Consider the following 15,236-nt stretch of genomic DNA (forward strand, 5'->3'; position numbering starts at 1 on the left):
TTGCTCAAGATTTCCAGCAGGTGCACAATCCCTTGTGTTTAGGTCATGCAGGAGACCCCGGTGATCATTGCCTGCTTTAATAAGTAGGCGTTTATTGTCAGGCACTTTTTGAGGGGATGGCCTCCTAGGGGAAAGCCGCAGTAACAGTCTAGTTTGTGGCAATATGGTGGGTGCTGATGTACAAAAGGAGGGAACTTGACTGGGAGAGTGTGGTGTTCAGGGTTTCTCCTACCACAAACATTACAGTAATGTTAGAACATTACTATAGCTAAGCCTCTTCACTAACCTGGTCAGTTCAGGAATTTGTTTTGTTGATTCCTGTGGGAAGTCACTGTTTGAGTATATAGTAGTGAATGGGAGGCTGTGGGTCAGCCTCTGGTTTCAGAGCTTTGTCTTTCGCAGCTCCTAACCGTGCAGTTGTGAAGCAAATGTGTTAATTGATGTTATAGCCTGTTTGCTTTCCCTCTGTTTTAATTTTGGTAAATGACCTGTAGATTTATTTGTCTTGTATCTTCTTTCCCAGATGTCTGTCAACAAATGGGACCAATCATTGATGAAAAGCTGGAAGAAATAGACAGGTAGGAATGCAGACCAAAAAATGCCATGTGCTATTCTTCCAATAGCCTCCTTTCCTGACATAGGCTTGGCAACAGGCATATAGCATCAAATCTACGAAATTTTGATGTAGTCCATCTCTTACATTGGTTCCCCAAATGTAAATTGATAGTTCCCCTCTAACATGTTAAGGTAAATGTATGTTCACTGCATGTAATTGTGCCATACATTACCTTCACCCAGGCAAGATGATCCACTGGAGTGATTTCTTGGAGTCTTTGGACAGGGAGATTCTCTGGTGTTTTACTGTAGGGCACATTATGCTCAAGCCTGACTGAGCCACTAGGATTATGAGAGATATCACTACCAGGAAGTGAGGCATTTTTCTAGGTTGAGCTTAAAATTTGCCTTAATATCTGAACTGCTGTTTCACCAAGAGCCAGGTGTTAATGAATTCCTACTGGATGGGTTTTGCTCTGCATGCATCTGTTCTCAGTAATTAGCTGCTAACTTATCCTGAGCATAATTATTTTTCTTTAACTATGTTGGAATGTGATGGTCCATGTGAACATAGCAGGCTAAAATAACTGTTTCTGTGCTATACTGCAGCAAGTCTATTACTTGGACTTTTCATGGAATCCCCTCCCTCCCAGAAATGCCCAGTGTGAAGTGCTTGTTCCTTGTCACCGCACACTGTATATTGTTATCATAGGTTACAGATGGGTAGAGCTGGGCTGAGAAATGGCTATTGGAGTTCAATCCATAAAAATGTGAAGTGATTCACTTGGAAAGTCAAACTTGGGAATGTTGCCTGGTTTAGAGAGTGTGTCTTATGAGGGAAGTTTGAGTGAGTTATGGCTTTTCTCTTTGGAGCAAAGGAGGATGAAAGGTGACCTGATAGATGATAAGAGGCATAAATAGAGTGAATAGCCGGTGTCTTTTTCTGAGGGTGTAAGTGGGCATAATTTTAAGATGATTAGAAGAAATTGTAGAAGATATCAGAGCTAGTTATTGTTTTTTTTAACAGAGTAGTAGGTGCCTGGAATGTGCTCTCAGGGTAGTGGGAGAGGCAGATAAGAGATTCTTAGATAGGCAGATGGATGAAACAAAAATGGAGGGCTATGTGGGAGGGAAGAATAAGACTGATCTCAGAGTAGATTAGTTAAAAGGTTGGGACGATCTTCGTGAGCCTTAGGATCAGTACTGTGCTGTATTGTTCTATAGTCAAACTCTAGCATGGTTAAATTTCTGATAACACTATGCTGGGGATAGCAGAATAAATAAGACTGGGGATACTTGGAGAATAGTTGTAGGAGATTCCATAGTTAGAGGATGGTATGGTTATGGTATGTTGCCTGCCAGGTGCCAGGGTCAGGGTTTCTCGGACTGGATTCACAGTGCTCCAAAAGGGGAGGGTGAACAGCCAGAAGTCTGAAGTCTTGGTACATATCAGGACTGATGACATAGGTAGGAAAGGTGAGGAGGTCCTGAAGAGAGATTTTAGCGAGCTGGGTTGAAAGTTGAAAAGCAGTGCCTTCAGGGTAGTAATCTCTGGACTTCTGCCTGTGCCATGTGCCACTGAGGATAGGAGCATTTGGCAGATAAATGTGTGGCTGAGAAACTAGTGCAGAGGGAGAGGGCAGGAGGTCAAATTTGTCTATCGATCATTGGGACCTCGTCTGGGGAAGGTACAACCTCCACACAAGGGATGGGTTACACCTGAACCCGAGGGGGACAAACATACCAGAGTTGTTCAGGAGGGGTTAAACTAATTTGGCATGGGGATGGGAACCTGAGTGATAGGGCTGAGGATGGGGTAGTTGGTTTACAAACAGCCAGTGTGTAGTAAGACTGCTAGCAAGGACAGGCTGATGATAGGGCAAAATTGCAGTAAAAGGGGGACAAAATCAAAAAAAATATGAATACAGGACTGGAGGTGTTATATTTGAATGCACACAGTATACAAAAGAAGGTAGATGAACTTGTAGCACAGTGATAGATTATCATGTGTGACGTGGGCATCACTGATAGGTAGGCAGAAGGGATGGTATGGCTCTATTGTTTTTTTAAAAAAGGGAGCTGACTCAGGATCAGAAGGTGTAGAATCGTTGTGGGTAGAGCTAAGAAACTGCAAGGGTAAAAAGAACCTGATAGAGTTGTATACAGACCTCTGAACAGTAGCAAAGATGTGGAGTACAAATTACAACCACATATTTCGTGCCTTGGGAGGTAGAAAATACATATCAAAAGGGCAATGTTATGGTAGTCAAGGGAATTTCAATATGCAGGCAGATTGGGAAAATCAGGTTGGTGCTGGATCCCAAGAGGTGGAATTTATAGAATGCCTGCAAGATAGCTTTTTAAGAGCAGCTAGTGGTTGAGCCCATAGAGGATCAGCTATTCTGTATTGGGTGTTGTGGAATGAATGGGAATTGATTAGAGAGCTTAAAATAAAGGAACCCTTTGGAACTACAGTGATCATAATATGATCAAATTCACCCTGCATTTGAGAAGGAGAAGCTAAAGTCAAATATCAATATTACAGTGCAGTAAAGGGAATTACAGAAGCATGAGAGAGGAATTGGCCATAATTGATTGGAAGGGGACACTAACAGGGATGACAGTAAAGCAGCAATGGTGGAAGTTTCTGGAGCAATCCGGAAGGCACAGGGTACATACATCCCAAATAGTAGTAGTATTCCAAAGGCAAGATGACACAACCGTGGCTGACAAGAGAAGTCAAAGTCAACATAAAAGCCAAAGAGAGGGCATACAATAGAGCAAAAATTAGAGAGAAGTTAGAGGATTAGGTAGCTTTTAAAAATCAACAGGAGGCAGCTTAAAAAAGTCATTATGAAAGAAAAGATGGAATATGGAGATAAGCTGGCCAATAATATTAAAGAGGATACCAAAAGTTTCTTTAGATATATAAAGAGTAAAAGAAAGGTGAGAGTAGATATTGGACTACTAGAAAATGATGCTGGCGAGGTAGTAATGGGGGTTAAGGAAATGATGGACAAACTGAATAAGCATTTCGCATCAGTCTTCACTGTGTAACAACTAGTAGTATGCCAGAGGATTGAGAGTATCGGTGGACGAAAGTGAGTGAAGTTGCCATTACCAGGAGAATGTGCTTGGGAAACTGAAAAGTCTGATGGTTGATAAATCACCTGGACCAGATGGTCTAAACCCCAGGCTTCTGAAAGAAGTGGCTGAGCAATTGTGGGGGCATTAATAATCTTTCAAAAAACAATAGATGCTGCATGGTTCCGGAGGTCTAGGAAACTGCAAGTTCACCCACTTTTCAAGAAAAGAGAGACAGAAGAAAGGTTCTGGGCCTGCTAGTCTGACCTCAGTGGTTGGGAAGATGTTGGAATTAATTGTTACGGGTGTGTTTATCGGGATACTTGAGGCACATGATAAAATAGGCTGAAGTCAACATGGTTTCCTTAAGGGAATATCTGGCCTGACAATTCTGTTGGAAGTCTTTGAAGAAGTAACAAGCAGGATAGAAAAAGAATTGGTTGATGTTGTGTACTTGGATTTTCAGAAGGCCTTTGACAAGGTGTCACACATGAGGCTGTTAAACAAGCTATGAGCTCATGATCTTGCAGGAGAGATACCAGCGTGGATAAATCAATGGCTGATTGGCAATAGACAAAGAGTGTGAATAAAGGGAGCCTTTCCACAGGGGTCTGTGTTGAGATCACTTCTTTTTACATTATGTATCAATGATTTAAATGAAGGAATTGATGGCTTGGTGGGTGATACGAAGATAGGTGGAGGGGCAGGTAATATTGAGGAAGCAGGGATGCTACAGAAGGATTTAGACAGATTAGGAGAATGGGCTAATAAGTGGCAAATGGAATACAGTGTCAGGAACTTTGGTAGAAGAAATCAGAGAAAAAATTGAAAAATGAGAGGTGCAAAGGGACTTGAGAGCCCTCGTTAATCTGCAGGTTGAGTTGGTGGTGAGGAAGGCAAAGGCGATGTTGGCATTCATTTTGAGAGGATTAGAATATAAAACCAAGTATGTAATGTGGCTTTTTAGAGCACTGGTGCAGTCTCACTTGGAGTATTGTGAGCAGTTTTGGGCCCATCTGTCTAAGAAAGGTTTTGCTGACATTGGAGAGGGTTCAAAGGCGGTTCACAAAAATGATTTTGGGATTGAAAGGCTTATCATATGAGGACATTTGATGGTTCTGGGCTTGTACTCACTAGAATTCAGAAGAATGGAGGGGGGATCTAATTGAAACCTATTGAATGTTGAAAGGCCTTGATAGAGTGGATGTGGAGAGGATGTTTCCTGTGGTGGAGGAATCTTGTTCTGAGGGCACAGCTTCAGAATAGAGGGACATCCTTTGAGAATGGAGATGAGGAATTTCTTTATCCAGAGAGTGGTGAATCGGTATTTGTTGTCACGGGCAGCTGTGGAGGCCAAGTAATTGGGTACATTTAAGGCAGAGGTTGATGGGTTCTTGATTAGTTAGGGCATGAAAGGTTATGGGGAAGAAGGCAGGAGACTGGGGCTGAGAGGGAAATGGATCAGCCATGGTGGAATGGTGGAGCAGACTCGATGGGCCAAATGGCCTAATTCTGCTCCTGCATCTTGCAGTCTAATGGAGTGAAGTGTATATTCAATGTACATGCAGTGGTTGGACAATACTATGGCAGAAATTCCAGTTGGCTAGCATCAATGTTCATGTAACATCTGGAAAATAGTTTGCTGAGGACTATTATGGCACATTCTGTTCATGGACGAAGTGTCAGGGGAGTTTCAACATGACTTTTTATTCACAGTTGAAATGGGTCAGGTGTTTTGACAAATCATATTAAGTTTAAATTTAATATTTAAATATAATGGTATGCAAAGTCTTTTTATGTTTGTTCTTTGTATAAAACGTATACCTCTCATATGACCTCATTATTCTTTTATTCAGGAAGCACTCAGAGCTGTCGGAGTTGAACTTGAAAGTCTTAGAGGCCCTGGAGCTGTACAACAAATTGATGAATGATGTGCCTCTGTACTCTTCTATATACCCCAAGCCTCAGACCCAGTCACAAACTCAGGCTTTCTACACACAACAGTCGGGCTCTGTCCCAATGCAGGTTGGTTCCATGATGTGGTAGGGAACTTGGAGTCATAGATAGCAGCCAGGTCAGCATTTAAAATGGGACTGATAAATGATATTATCACCAGATGTCCACAGTGAATCTCCATCAAGAAAGGATGTAACTGTAGACCCCGATACTCAGTGGAATTATCGTCACAGAGTTCCTGGATGTCAGTGCCTTGAAGGTTAGATTATGAGAACACTCAGTCAGTCTTTTATTGTCATTTAGAAATGCATACATGCATTAAGAAATGATACAATGTTTCTCTAGCGTGATATCACAGAAAACAAGACAGACCAAAGACTAACACTGACAAAACCACATAATTATAACATATAGTTACAGCAGTGCAAGCAATACCTTGATTTGATGAAGAACAGTCCATAGGCACAGTAAAAAAAAAGTCTCAAAGTCCCCGAGTCGATCGACTCCCGAGTCCCCGATAGCGGCGTCAAAAGGGAGAAACTCCCTGCCATAAACCTCCAGGCACCGTCAACTTGCCAATAGCTTGGAAGCAGCCAACCCTGAGTCCATCCGTCTGAAAACTCCGAGCTTCTGAGCAGCCTCTCCGATACAGCCTACCGAGCGCCATCCTCTGCCGAGTGCCTTTGACCTCTCCCCGGCCGCTGAAACACGCAAAGCCGAGGATTTCGAGGCCAACAGCTCCAGAGATTCTGGTTACCACACAGTTGCAGCGGTAGCAAAGCAGTCATTTCAGAAGTTTTCCAGATGTTCTGCTATGCACTCACATCTGTCTCCATCAAATCAGAATTGTGCACAGTCCCCTACTTGACAGATAACAGATATTCATTACCGGAGAGGCTGTGTGCGCGCTGCCATCACGCCGCCATCTTCTCTTTGGTTGCCATTATTGGTAAAGGTTTATTATTGTCGCATCTGCAAGAGAGTGAAAAGTTCACAGACTGTTTGTACAGATCAATCCATTATACTGTGCATTGAGGTAGACAGGATGTGCTGTTGAGGCTCTATAAGGCGCTGGTGAGACCTCACTTGGAGTACTGTGGGCAGTTTTGGTCTCCTTATTTAAGAAAGGATGTGCTGAAGTTGGAGAGGGTACAGAGAAGATTCACTACAATGATTCTGGGAATGAGAGGGTTAACATATGAGGAACGTTTGTCCGCTCTTGGACTGTATTCCTTGGAGTTTAGAAGAATGAGGGGAGACCTCATAGAAACATTTCGAATGTTAAAAGGCATGGACAGATTGGATGTGGCAAAGTTGTTTCCCATGATGGGGAAGTCTAGTACGAGAGGGCATGACTTTAGGATTGAAGGGCGCCCTTTCAGAACAGAAATGCGAAGAAATTTTTTTAGTCAGAGGGTGGTGAATCTATGGAATTTGTTGCCACGGGCAGCAGTGGAGGCCAAATCATTGGGTGTATTTAAGGCAGAGATTGATAGGTATCTGAGTAGCCAGGGCATCAAAGGTTATGGTGAGAAGGCGGGGCAGTGGGACTAAATTAGGATAAAATGGATCAGCTTATGATAAAATGGCGGAGCAGACTCGATGGGCCGAATGGCCTACTTCTGCTCCTTTGTCTTATGGTCTTATGGTCTAATGCAGAATAAATTGTAAAACTTACAGAGAAAGTGAAGTGCAGGCAAATGATAAAAGTGCAAGGGTTTAAATCAGCTGGACCAGCTGCAAGACCAGTTCAGAGACTGTCTATATTGTGAGGAGTGACATTGCTTTGCAGTGATCCATGTACTAACTCCCATGGGGAAGTTCACAGCAATTAGTTCCCAGTTAAGAAAATATCCTCTGCTTTCTATTGCTTATTAATTCAGTTACCAAATTGCTAACATACCTACAGTATATCTACAGATTTTCCAGTCTTTTTTTTCCTCCCCCAGCGTAGGGGAGTCTAAAACTAGAAGGCTTAGATTAGTGGTGAGAGAGGAAAAAGATTTAAGGGGACTAGAGGTGCAACTTTCATGCAAAGGGTGGTGAGAGTAAGGAGTGAGCTGCCAGAGGAGATAGTGGAGGCACATACATAAAATAGGGTAGTATACGATGACATATGCAAACTTTGATAATAAATTTAAACATAGAACATAATAGCACAATACAGGCCCTGTAACCCACAATGTGTGCTGACCTTTTAACCTACTCTTAAGATCAATCTAACCCTTCTCTCCCCACCCCCCCACATAGTCCTCTATTTTTCTATCATCCATGTGCGTACTAAAATGTTCCTTAAATGCCCCATTGTATCTTCCTCTACCACCAATCTCAAACAAGAGAAAACCTGCAGATGCTGGAAGCCCTTGTTTCAGCCGGAAACGTCGACTGTATATTTTTCCATAGATGCTGCCTGGCCTGCTGAGTTCCTCCAGCATTTTGTGTGTGTTGCTACCACCAATCTGGCAGGGCATTCCACATACCCACAACTCTGTTTTAAAGGAAAGCTTACATTTGACATCACCCTATACTTTCCTCTGGTCCCCTTAAAATTATGCCCTTCCTGTTAGCCATTTCTGTCTTGGGAAAAAGTCTGACTGTCCACTCTTACGTGTGCTGCTTATCATTTTGTACACCTATATCAAGTCACTTCTCATCCTTCTTCACTCTAAAAATCAATATAACCCTTCCCTCCAACATAATCCTCCATTTTTCTATCATCCATGTGCCTGTGTGTCTCTTAAATTGTCCCTAATGTACAAATACAACATTTTAAGGACGTTTGGTCAGGTGCTTGGATAGGGAAAGTTTAGAGGCATGTGGGTCAAACACAGGGAAATAGAAGCAGCTCGGTTAGGCACATTGGTTGGTGTGGACAAATTGGGCCTCAACACAAACAAGAGAAAATCTGCAGATGCTGGAACTCAGAGCACACACATGTAAACATTGGGCCTCTTTCTGTACTAACAGTCTGACTCTACTACTTTTGAAAAATGTTGACTTGAAATCTTGCCTTTGTTCTCCACAGGTGTATCAAGGACAGTCTCCGAGTGCTGCCTACATGGCAGCAGGCATCTCCCAGGTAGCGGCAAGCCAGGGCTACAGTGTAGGACCAGATCAGATTGGTGCGCTGAGATCTCTGCCCCCCAATGCAAACCAGAGCAGTCAAGCTCCCTATATAAGGTACAGTGACTGTGAAAGGTTGACCTCCTGATGCCTTCCCCAGAAGTGCTCACTTGGGTTTATTGTGATGACACATGACCAAAGGCTGGTCTTCGTTTAGGGAGTGTCCAGTAACAGAGTAAAACTATGTAGGTGTGTCAATACCAGTAGATCAAGTTGAAGTTTAATTATCACTCAGCCATACATGAATACAGCCAAACAAAACAGCGTTAATCAGACTCTATCCAACTTCAGGCTGACTACTTTTCTTTGTGGCTCAGTCCATTGGACTCACGCACGACTTAGACCATAAGATATAGGAACAGAATTAGGCCATTTGCCCTATCAAGACTGCTCCATCATTCCATCATGGATTTATTTTCCCTCTCAAGCCCATTCTCCTGCCTTCTCCCTGTAACCATTAACATAGTTGCTAATCAAGAACCTATCAACCTCTGCTTTAATCCCCATACATTTTATTCCCAGGATCATTCTCATGGACCTCCCCAGACCTTCCAACACCACCACATCATTTCTTAGACATATAAGGCACAAAGTTGCTCACAACATTAAGAAACACACATCAAAGTTGCTGGTGAACGCAGCAGGCCAGGCAGCATCTCTAGGAAGACGTACAGTTGACGTTTCGGGCCGAGACCCTTCGTCAGGACTAACTGAAGGAAGAGTTAGTAAGAGATTTGAGAGGGGGAGGGGGAGATCCAAAATGATAGGGGAAGACAGGAGGGGGAGGGATGGAGCCAAGAGCTGGACAGTTGATTGGCAAAAGGGATATGAGGGGATCATGGGACAGGAGGCCTAGGGCGAAAGAAAAGGGGGAGGGGGGAAGCCCAGAGGATGGGCAAGGGATATAGTGAGGGTGGACAGAGGGAGAAAAAGGAGAGAGAGAGAGAAAAAGAATGTGTGTATATAAATAAATAACAGATGGGGTACGAGAGGGAGGTGGGGCATTAGCGGAAGTTTGAGAAGTCAATGTTCATGCCATCAGGTTGGAGGCTACCCATATGTAATATAAGGTGTTGTTCCTCCAGCCTGAGTGTGGCTTCATCTTTATAGAGGGATTGAACAAGGGGGGATAAAACAGTCTTGAAGTATGCAGAAATGAGTTTGGTGGGGCAGGAGCAAGCTGAGACAATAGGTCATTAAGGTTGTTAATAGGTCAAAACATTAAGTTTTGGTTTAAGCTATCGTGCTGACTGTGGAGCCCAATGCCCAGCCTGAGCTCTCCAGCATACCATTTGGGGGAGTGCAACCTGTGGTTTGCCCTGTATTTGCAGTGGCTTCCTGTTCCTGGCAGGGTTTGTTTTCGAAGCCAGGTTTTGTTTCTCGCTTCTCTTGAAAGGCCAGAAGAACAAGACAAGGAAGTTCACCTTGCCCTCTGTTCACTTCCGAGCTTTTACTGTCATATTGTCATATGCAGAAATACAGAAATGCACAGTTGTAATGTAAAGCTTGCTTGCAGGAGCAGCATAGGTACAGTGCCTGTAAAAAGTATTCATCCACCCCCATGGAAGTTTTCATGGTTTATTGTTTTACTACATTGAATCACAGTTGATTTATTTTGGCTTTTTTGACACTGATCAACAGAAGAAGACACTTTTGTGTCAAAGTGAAAACATCTCTACAAAATGAAAAACTTAAAATAAATACTACACTTTTTATGAGAAATAACAATTGGAACAAAAATAATCCATTGTGCAAAGTGGTTGGTGTTCCTAAACTGTAGTGATTAGGGTTGTTGTGCCTGTTGGTTCTAGAACTGAATGGTTGAAGGGAAGGAGCTGTTCTTGAATCTGCTGGTGCAAGCTGCAAAATGGCCAAGGACTAGAGCACTGGAGTCTCCATACCAGTCAGAATGCTCTCCACTGTATCTCTGTAAATGTTTGTAAGAGTCTTTGTTGGCGTACTAAATCTCCTCGAATTCCCAATGTCCCAATGAAGTAGAGCCACTGGTGTACTTGCGTTGTGATTGCATCAATATGGTGGTCCCAGGATAGACCCTCTGAGATGCCCAGGAGCTTGAAGCTGCTCACCCTTTCCACTTCAATGAGAAACAGGCACGTAGAGCAGTAAAGTACAGGCCCTTTGGCACACAGTATGATTTATCTTTTAATCTACTCCAAGATCAATTCCATCTAAGAGACTCTTAAATGTCCCTAATATATCTACCTCTACCACCACCCCGGCAGCTTATTCCATGCCCCCACCACTCTTGTCTGCCCCTGACATCCCCTCCCCTCAAGCTTTCTCCTTGTCTTAGCCATTTCTGCCCTGGGGAAAAGTGTATCTTCTTCTGATTTCCCCTTCCTGAATTCCACAATCAATTCCTTGGTCTTGCTGACATTGACCACACAGTTGCTGTCAGGACCTGAGATTCAGTCAACAACAGTTGTGCCTTTGGTGAATTTATAGATCACATCTGAGCTGTGCCTAACCACACAGTCGTGAGTGTAGAGAGAGTAGAATGGTGGCTAAGCACGCATCCTTGAGGTGCATCTGTGTCGATTATCTCCTTCCATCCAGGATTTTCAGTATCATTGCTGACATTCCTCTGATAAAGGTTATGTAACTGGGGATAAGTAATGAAACAGTGATTTGGGCAACATGTTTTCTATTTGTTCTACAGCACTGGAGCACCACCAACGTACATGAACCAAGCAGCAAGTCTGCAGGTGACAAGTGGACCTGCCACCCCCTACACAGCTCAAGTAGGATTGAGTACCGACATGTCTGCCTATCAGAACACTACAGTCAGTGCATCTTTGGCTGCAGGCTACCCCATGGCGTCCCAGGCTCAGTCTCTCCCCCAGCAGCACTCTAACTACTTCCAGCAGCCACTGCTTTGAAGCCTGTCTCTGGGTGCACATCTCCAGGCTGTTGTACTGGTTTCTGTGTTATTGTGCTGGTACTGCCCTGTTTAATGTGCACTGTGCCGTTGCATAAGCGTTACATTTGAGATTTCCTTTCACCAACCTTTACTCCTCCCAAGGGCATTTGTAGTGGGCTAATTTTCTTTTTAATGAAATAGGTGTAAATTTGTTTTCTAGTTTTTTAAGTGGTCTTTCCCGCTCTCAGACCTGGTGTACCATTAAGTTGTTTTGCTCATGGCCCCACTGAGAACTCAGCTGTTCCAGCAGATTGTTCTTGCTGAATGTGTGGGACTGACATACCAACATTCCCTTCCCACCCTCTCATTGCAACTGCAAGACATGACCCTTGAGATTCACCCTGGCTTAGTTGTTATGTGCTCTTGGAACAGTGAAAGGTGTAAATCCAACTAGAGTGTAGGAAGGGACTGTGGAGTGCAGCTGGGACTGGTTACTATTAGCTACAGAGTTTTAAGCTAGAGAGCAAGGTTGTTGAGAAAGAGCACAAGTTAGAACAGACTGACTTTGTCAGGAGCATCAGAATTACAGGTGTGGATTAGTTTTTAAACTGAATACCAACTCAGTGATGTGACTATTGGCAATCTGGGTAAGTAAGGACTTGGATTGTAATCTCTATACTGCTAGCTCCCCGTATTCCATTCTGATCTGGATTGTGGGAGACTTGAGTTTTATGCCCAATCTTTTCCATTTGTTCTCAATCTTGACCAGGCAGAGGTAGGTTCTGAAACTCAACCGCAGTGTGTGACATTGCACTTGCTGCTTTGTCATAATGAATGATGAGCGGATCGAGATTGGGCAGACAATGAACGATGAGCTGATCGAGATTGGGCAGACAATGAACGATGAGCTGATCGAGATTGGGCAGACAATGAACGATGAGCTGATCGAGATTGGGCAGACAATGAACGATGAGCTGATCGAGATTGGGCAGACAATGAACGATGAGCTGATCGAGATTGGGCAGACAATGAACGATGAGCTGATCGAGATTGGGCAGACAATGAACGATGAGCTGATCGAGATTGGGCAGACAATGAACGATGAGCTGATCGAGATTGGGCAGACAATGAACGATGAGCTGATGAGATTGGGCAGACAATGAACGATGAGCTGATGAGATTGGGCAGACAACAGACTGAGCATAAAACTCGCCCTGAAAGTAGACCCCTGAAGTTACCCAAAAACTGACTTTAAAACAAAAGTTCTTTTAACAGCCAGAAGTATCATCGTAAGTCAATAATGGGTAAAGAATTGAGTAAAGCAGTAGTAATGAAGCATCAGATAATTGTTTCTTGAGCATGTTCTGCTCTGGGTTCATGGTCCAGTGGTCATTTTGTGGTTCACATTCACAGTTCAGTAGGTGTATTATGGTCTCAATTGCAATACATCAATACTTCCTTTTATCAACTATGCTTCATGGAAAACCTCTCTCAACAGATCATTGTGTAGATCATAATTCTATCCCTGTGACACCCATGGAATTGAATTAATTAATTTTTATATCGATCTGTGTGCATCAGAAATCTAAATAAGCACATAATCTTTTATTACCTTGTTTTGTGATTTAAAAATTCATACTTCTGTCTCTAGAATTTGGTACTTTGGTTACCTGGACAAATACAACCCCCCTCCCCTTCTCCATCATTACTAAATCCACAGGACACGCGGTTTCCCTGAAGTAAGTGCTTTGATCAAGAATGTGTGTACCTGAAATGGTCACATAGCGATCATCCCTTTAATCATGTTCCTCCGTGGACTTTGCAAGAGTCTAGAACTGTACAGGAGTAAGTTTACAGGAGGTTTTATGGAGCTGATGAGCAGGAAAGGAAACTATAATCTTGGCTTTCAAAAGGGAAAGTAAAACACTTGTGGATCTGTTTTGCAGGTTCTTGACTGAAATTGGGCAACTCAATTCCTATTAAGCCAGCTTTTGGTACCTTTTTCTCCCTACCCAAAACGTGACCGTTCAGAGTATGAATTGCAAACTGATGTTCTTGGAGAGAATTTGGAAATGGTGTATCAAGGTGAAAAAAAAGTTCCAGATCACTTGTGTTTTAAAGTTTCAGTGGTGAGCCCTGTATGCAGTCAGTATAATAGTAAGAAGTGTTCCCAGGAGACAAAGGTGCCCAAGTGAAAGAGGAGCAGATTATGTCACTGTCCAGAGGAACCTCTCAATAGCCAGTTCTCCCCAAAGAAGTGAGTCCTTTGCAAAGCTCCTCTGCCACCACTTCCAGAATACTGGCGTTCAGTGACTTAAGTCTAGTTCCAAGATCAAACATTGTGAACCTCAGTTGGCATGCTGTGGTTTACACATATTTACAGAAAACTGGGGAATAGTTCTTTGAAATACTTCTCTTTTAAAAGACAAGACTTAATAATTGTTGTTTTTGAATGTTTTAAAAACTAATTGTTATCCTTTTGACAATACTGTACCTAGTGTCTCAGCAGGACTTTGTACACTTGTGTCACACACAAACTGGGCAAAGATAACTCTTGTACTCTTGAAAGATTCCCTGGTGCTTGTGAGGCCAATCAAGGCACATTCCCTTTTCTCTAGTATCCCGCACCCCCCATTCCTCATGCATAAAATATTTCTTATGATAATGAACAATTTTTTGCCTGGACACCTCTCCTCATTTCACCACGTATTCATCTGTCCCTTTGTGGCCCGTATACATAACAAGTTGTCACTTAATTCCACTCATTTTGGTAGCTGCAACTAACAATAACGAGTTGTACATACTGCTTCTTCGGCTGTGTAAGTGATCACATATTTATAGCCTCAGTTTTGGTGTCTCCCAATGTTTAAATTCAGCCATTAGATTTTTGGGCTAGAAAAATATCATCTGAAGATTGTCACAAAAATAGGTTAACACTTTGTCAAACTGTTATTTTCCCTTCCTTTTAAATCTGCTTATTTATATTAAGCAACTACTTGCATTTAAAACCAGCACAATAAGATGGAAACCAATCAATCTTCCCAATTAATTCTATTATAATGTATGTTGAAGATTTGTTTATAGTTGTATTTTACTTTATTCCTTCCAAATAAAGAAAATAATCTGCTGGTTTTGGCTGTTTTCCCACTCTTGACATCTGCTTTTGTGTGTGTGATGCTCAATCATTGTAATTGGGAGTGTGGAATTACTCTTTTGTTTATTCCTATCTGCACAAGACATGTAGTTTTAATTTTATTCCTTCAGTGAGTATTGAAATATCATAGATGCAAGATGTCAGCAAGAATGATACACACTGGTGGCTTGTACTGACATTTACTAGGCTTCAACTGCCTTCTAGTTCTTTCAAATAATAAAATAATTAATTTTTATTTAAATAAAGCCCATGTGTTTTGCACTTTTTGCATGTTCCTTGCCAGTTTTAGAGGAGATTCACTACTCTGCCTCTGTTTTAAGTGACCAGTCCTTTATCTTCTAATGTTCTTTTGTTTCTCTCATTGAAAATACTTCTTCAAGATATTCTTAAATGAAATTAGTATTTCACCATTATTCTTAGTATTCTTGTATTCTTAGTTGCTCTTCAGAACTAATTGGTGCTTTTGCCAATCAACTGTCCAGC

At 42.4% G+C, this 15,236-nt stretch overlaps 1 protein-coding gene across 2 annotated transcripts in view; it reads left to right on the top strand.

Annotated features, from left to right (window-relative positions):
- stam2 (signal transducing adaptor molecule (SH3 domain and ITAM motif) 2) overlaps positions 1–14,998 on the top strand; it is a 78,693-nt gene extending 63,695 nt beyond the window's left edge. For both annotated transcript variants that reach the window (XM_072260950.1, XM_072260951.1), the window contains exons 11-14: positions 524–578; positions 5,496–5,664; positions 8,621–8,775; positions 11,399–14,998. In XM_072260950.1, the coding sequence (XP_072117051.1) occupies positions 524–578; positions 5,496–5,664; positions 8,621–8,775; positions 11,399–11,618 (599 nt within the window). In that variant the 3' untranslated portion in view covers positions 11,619–14,998. The remainder of the gene's footprint in view (positions 1–523; positions 579–5,495; positions 5,665–8,620; positions 8,776–11,398) is intronic.
- Positions 14,999–15,236: the final 238 nt, after the last annotated feature.

The sequence above is a fragment of the Mobula birostris genome, chromosome 6 (genome assembly GCF_030028105.1).
Source record: "Mobula birostris isolate sMobBir1 chromosome 6, sMobBir1.hap1, whole genome shotgun sequence".
NCBI lineage: Eukaryota > Metazoa > Chordata > Chondrichthyes > Myliobatiformes > Myliobatidae > Mobula > Mobula birostris.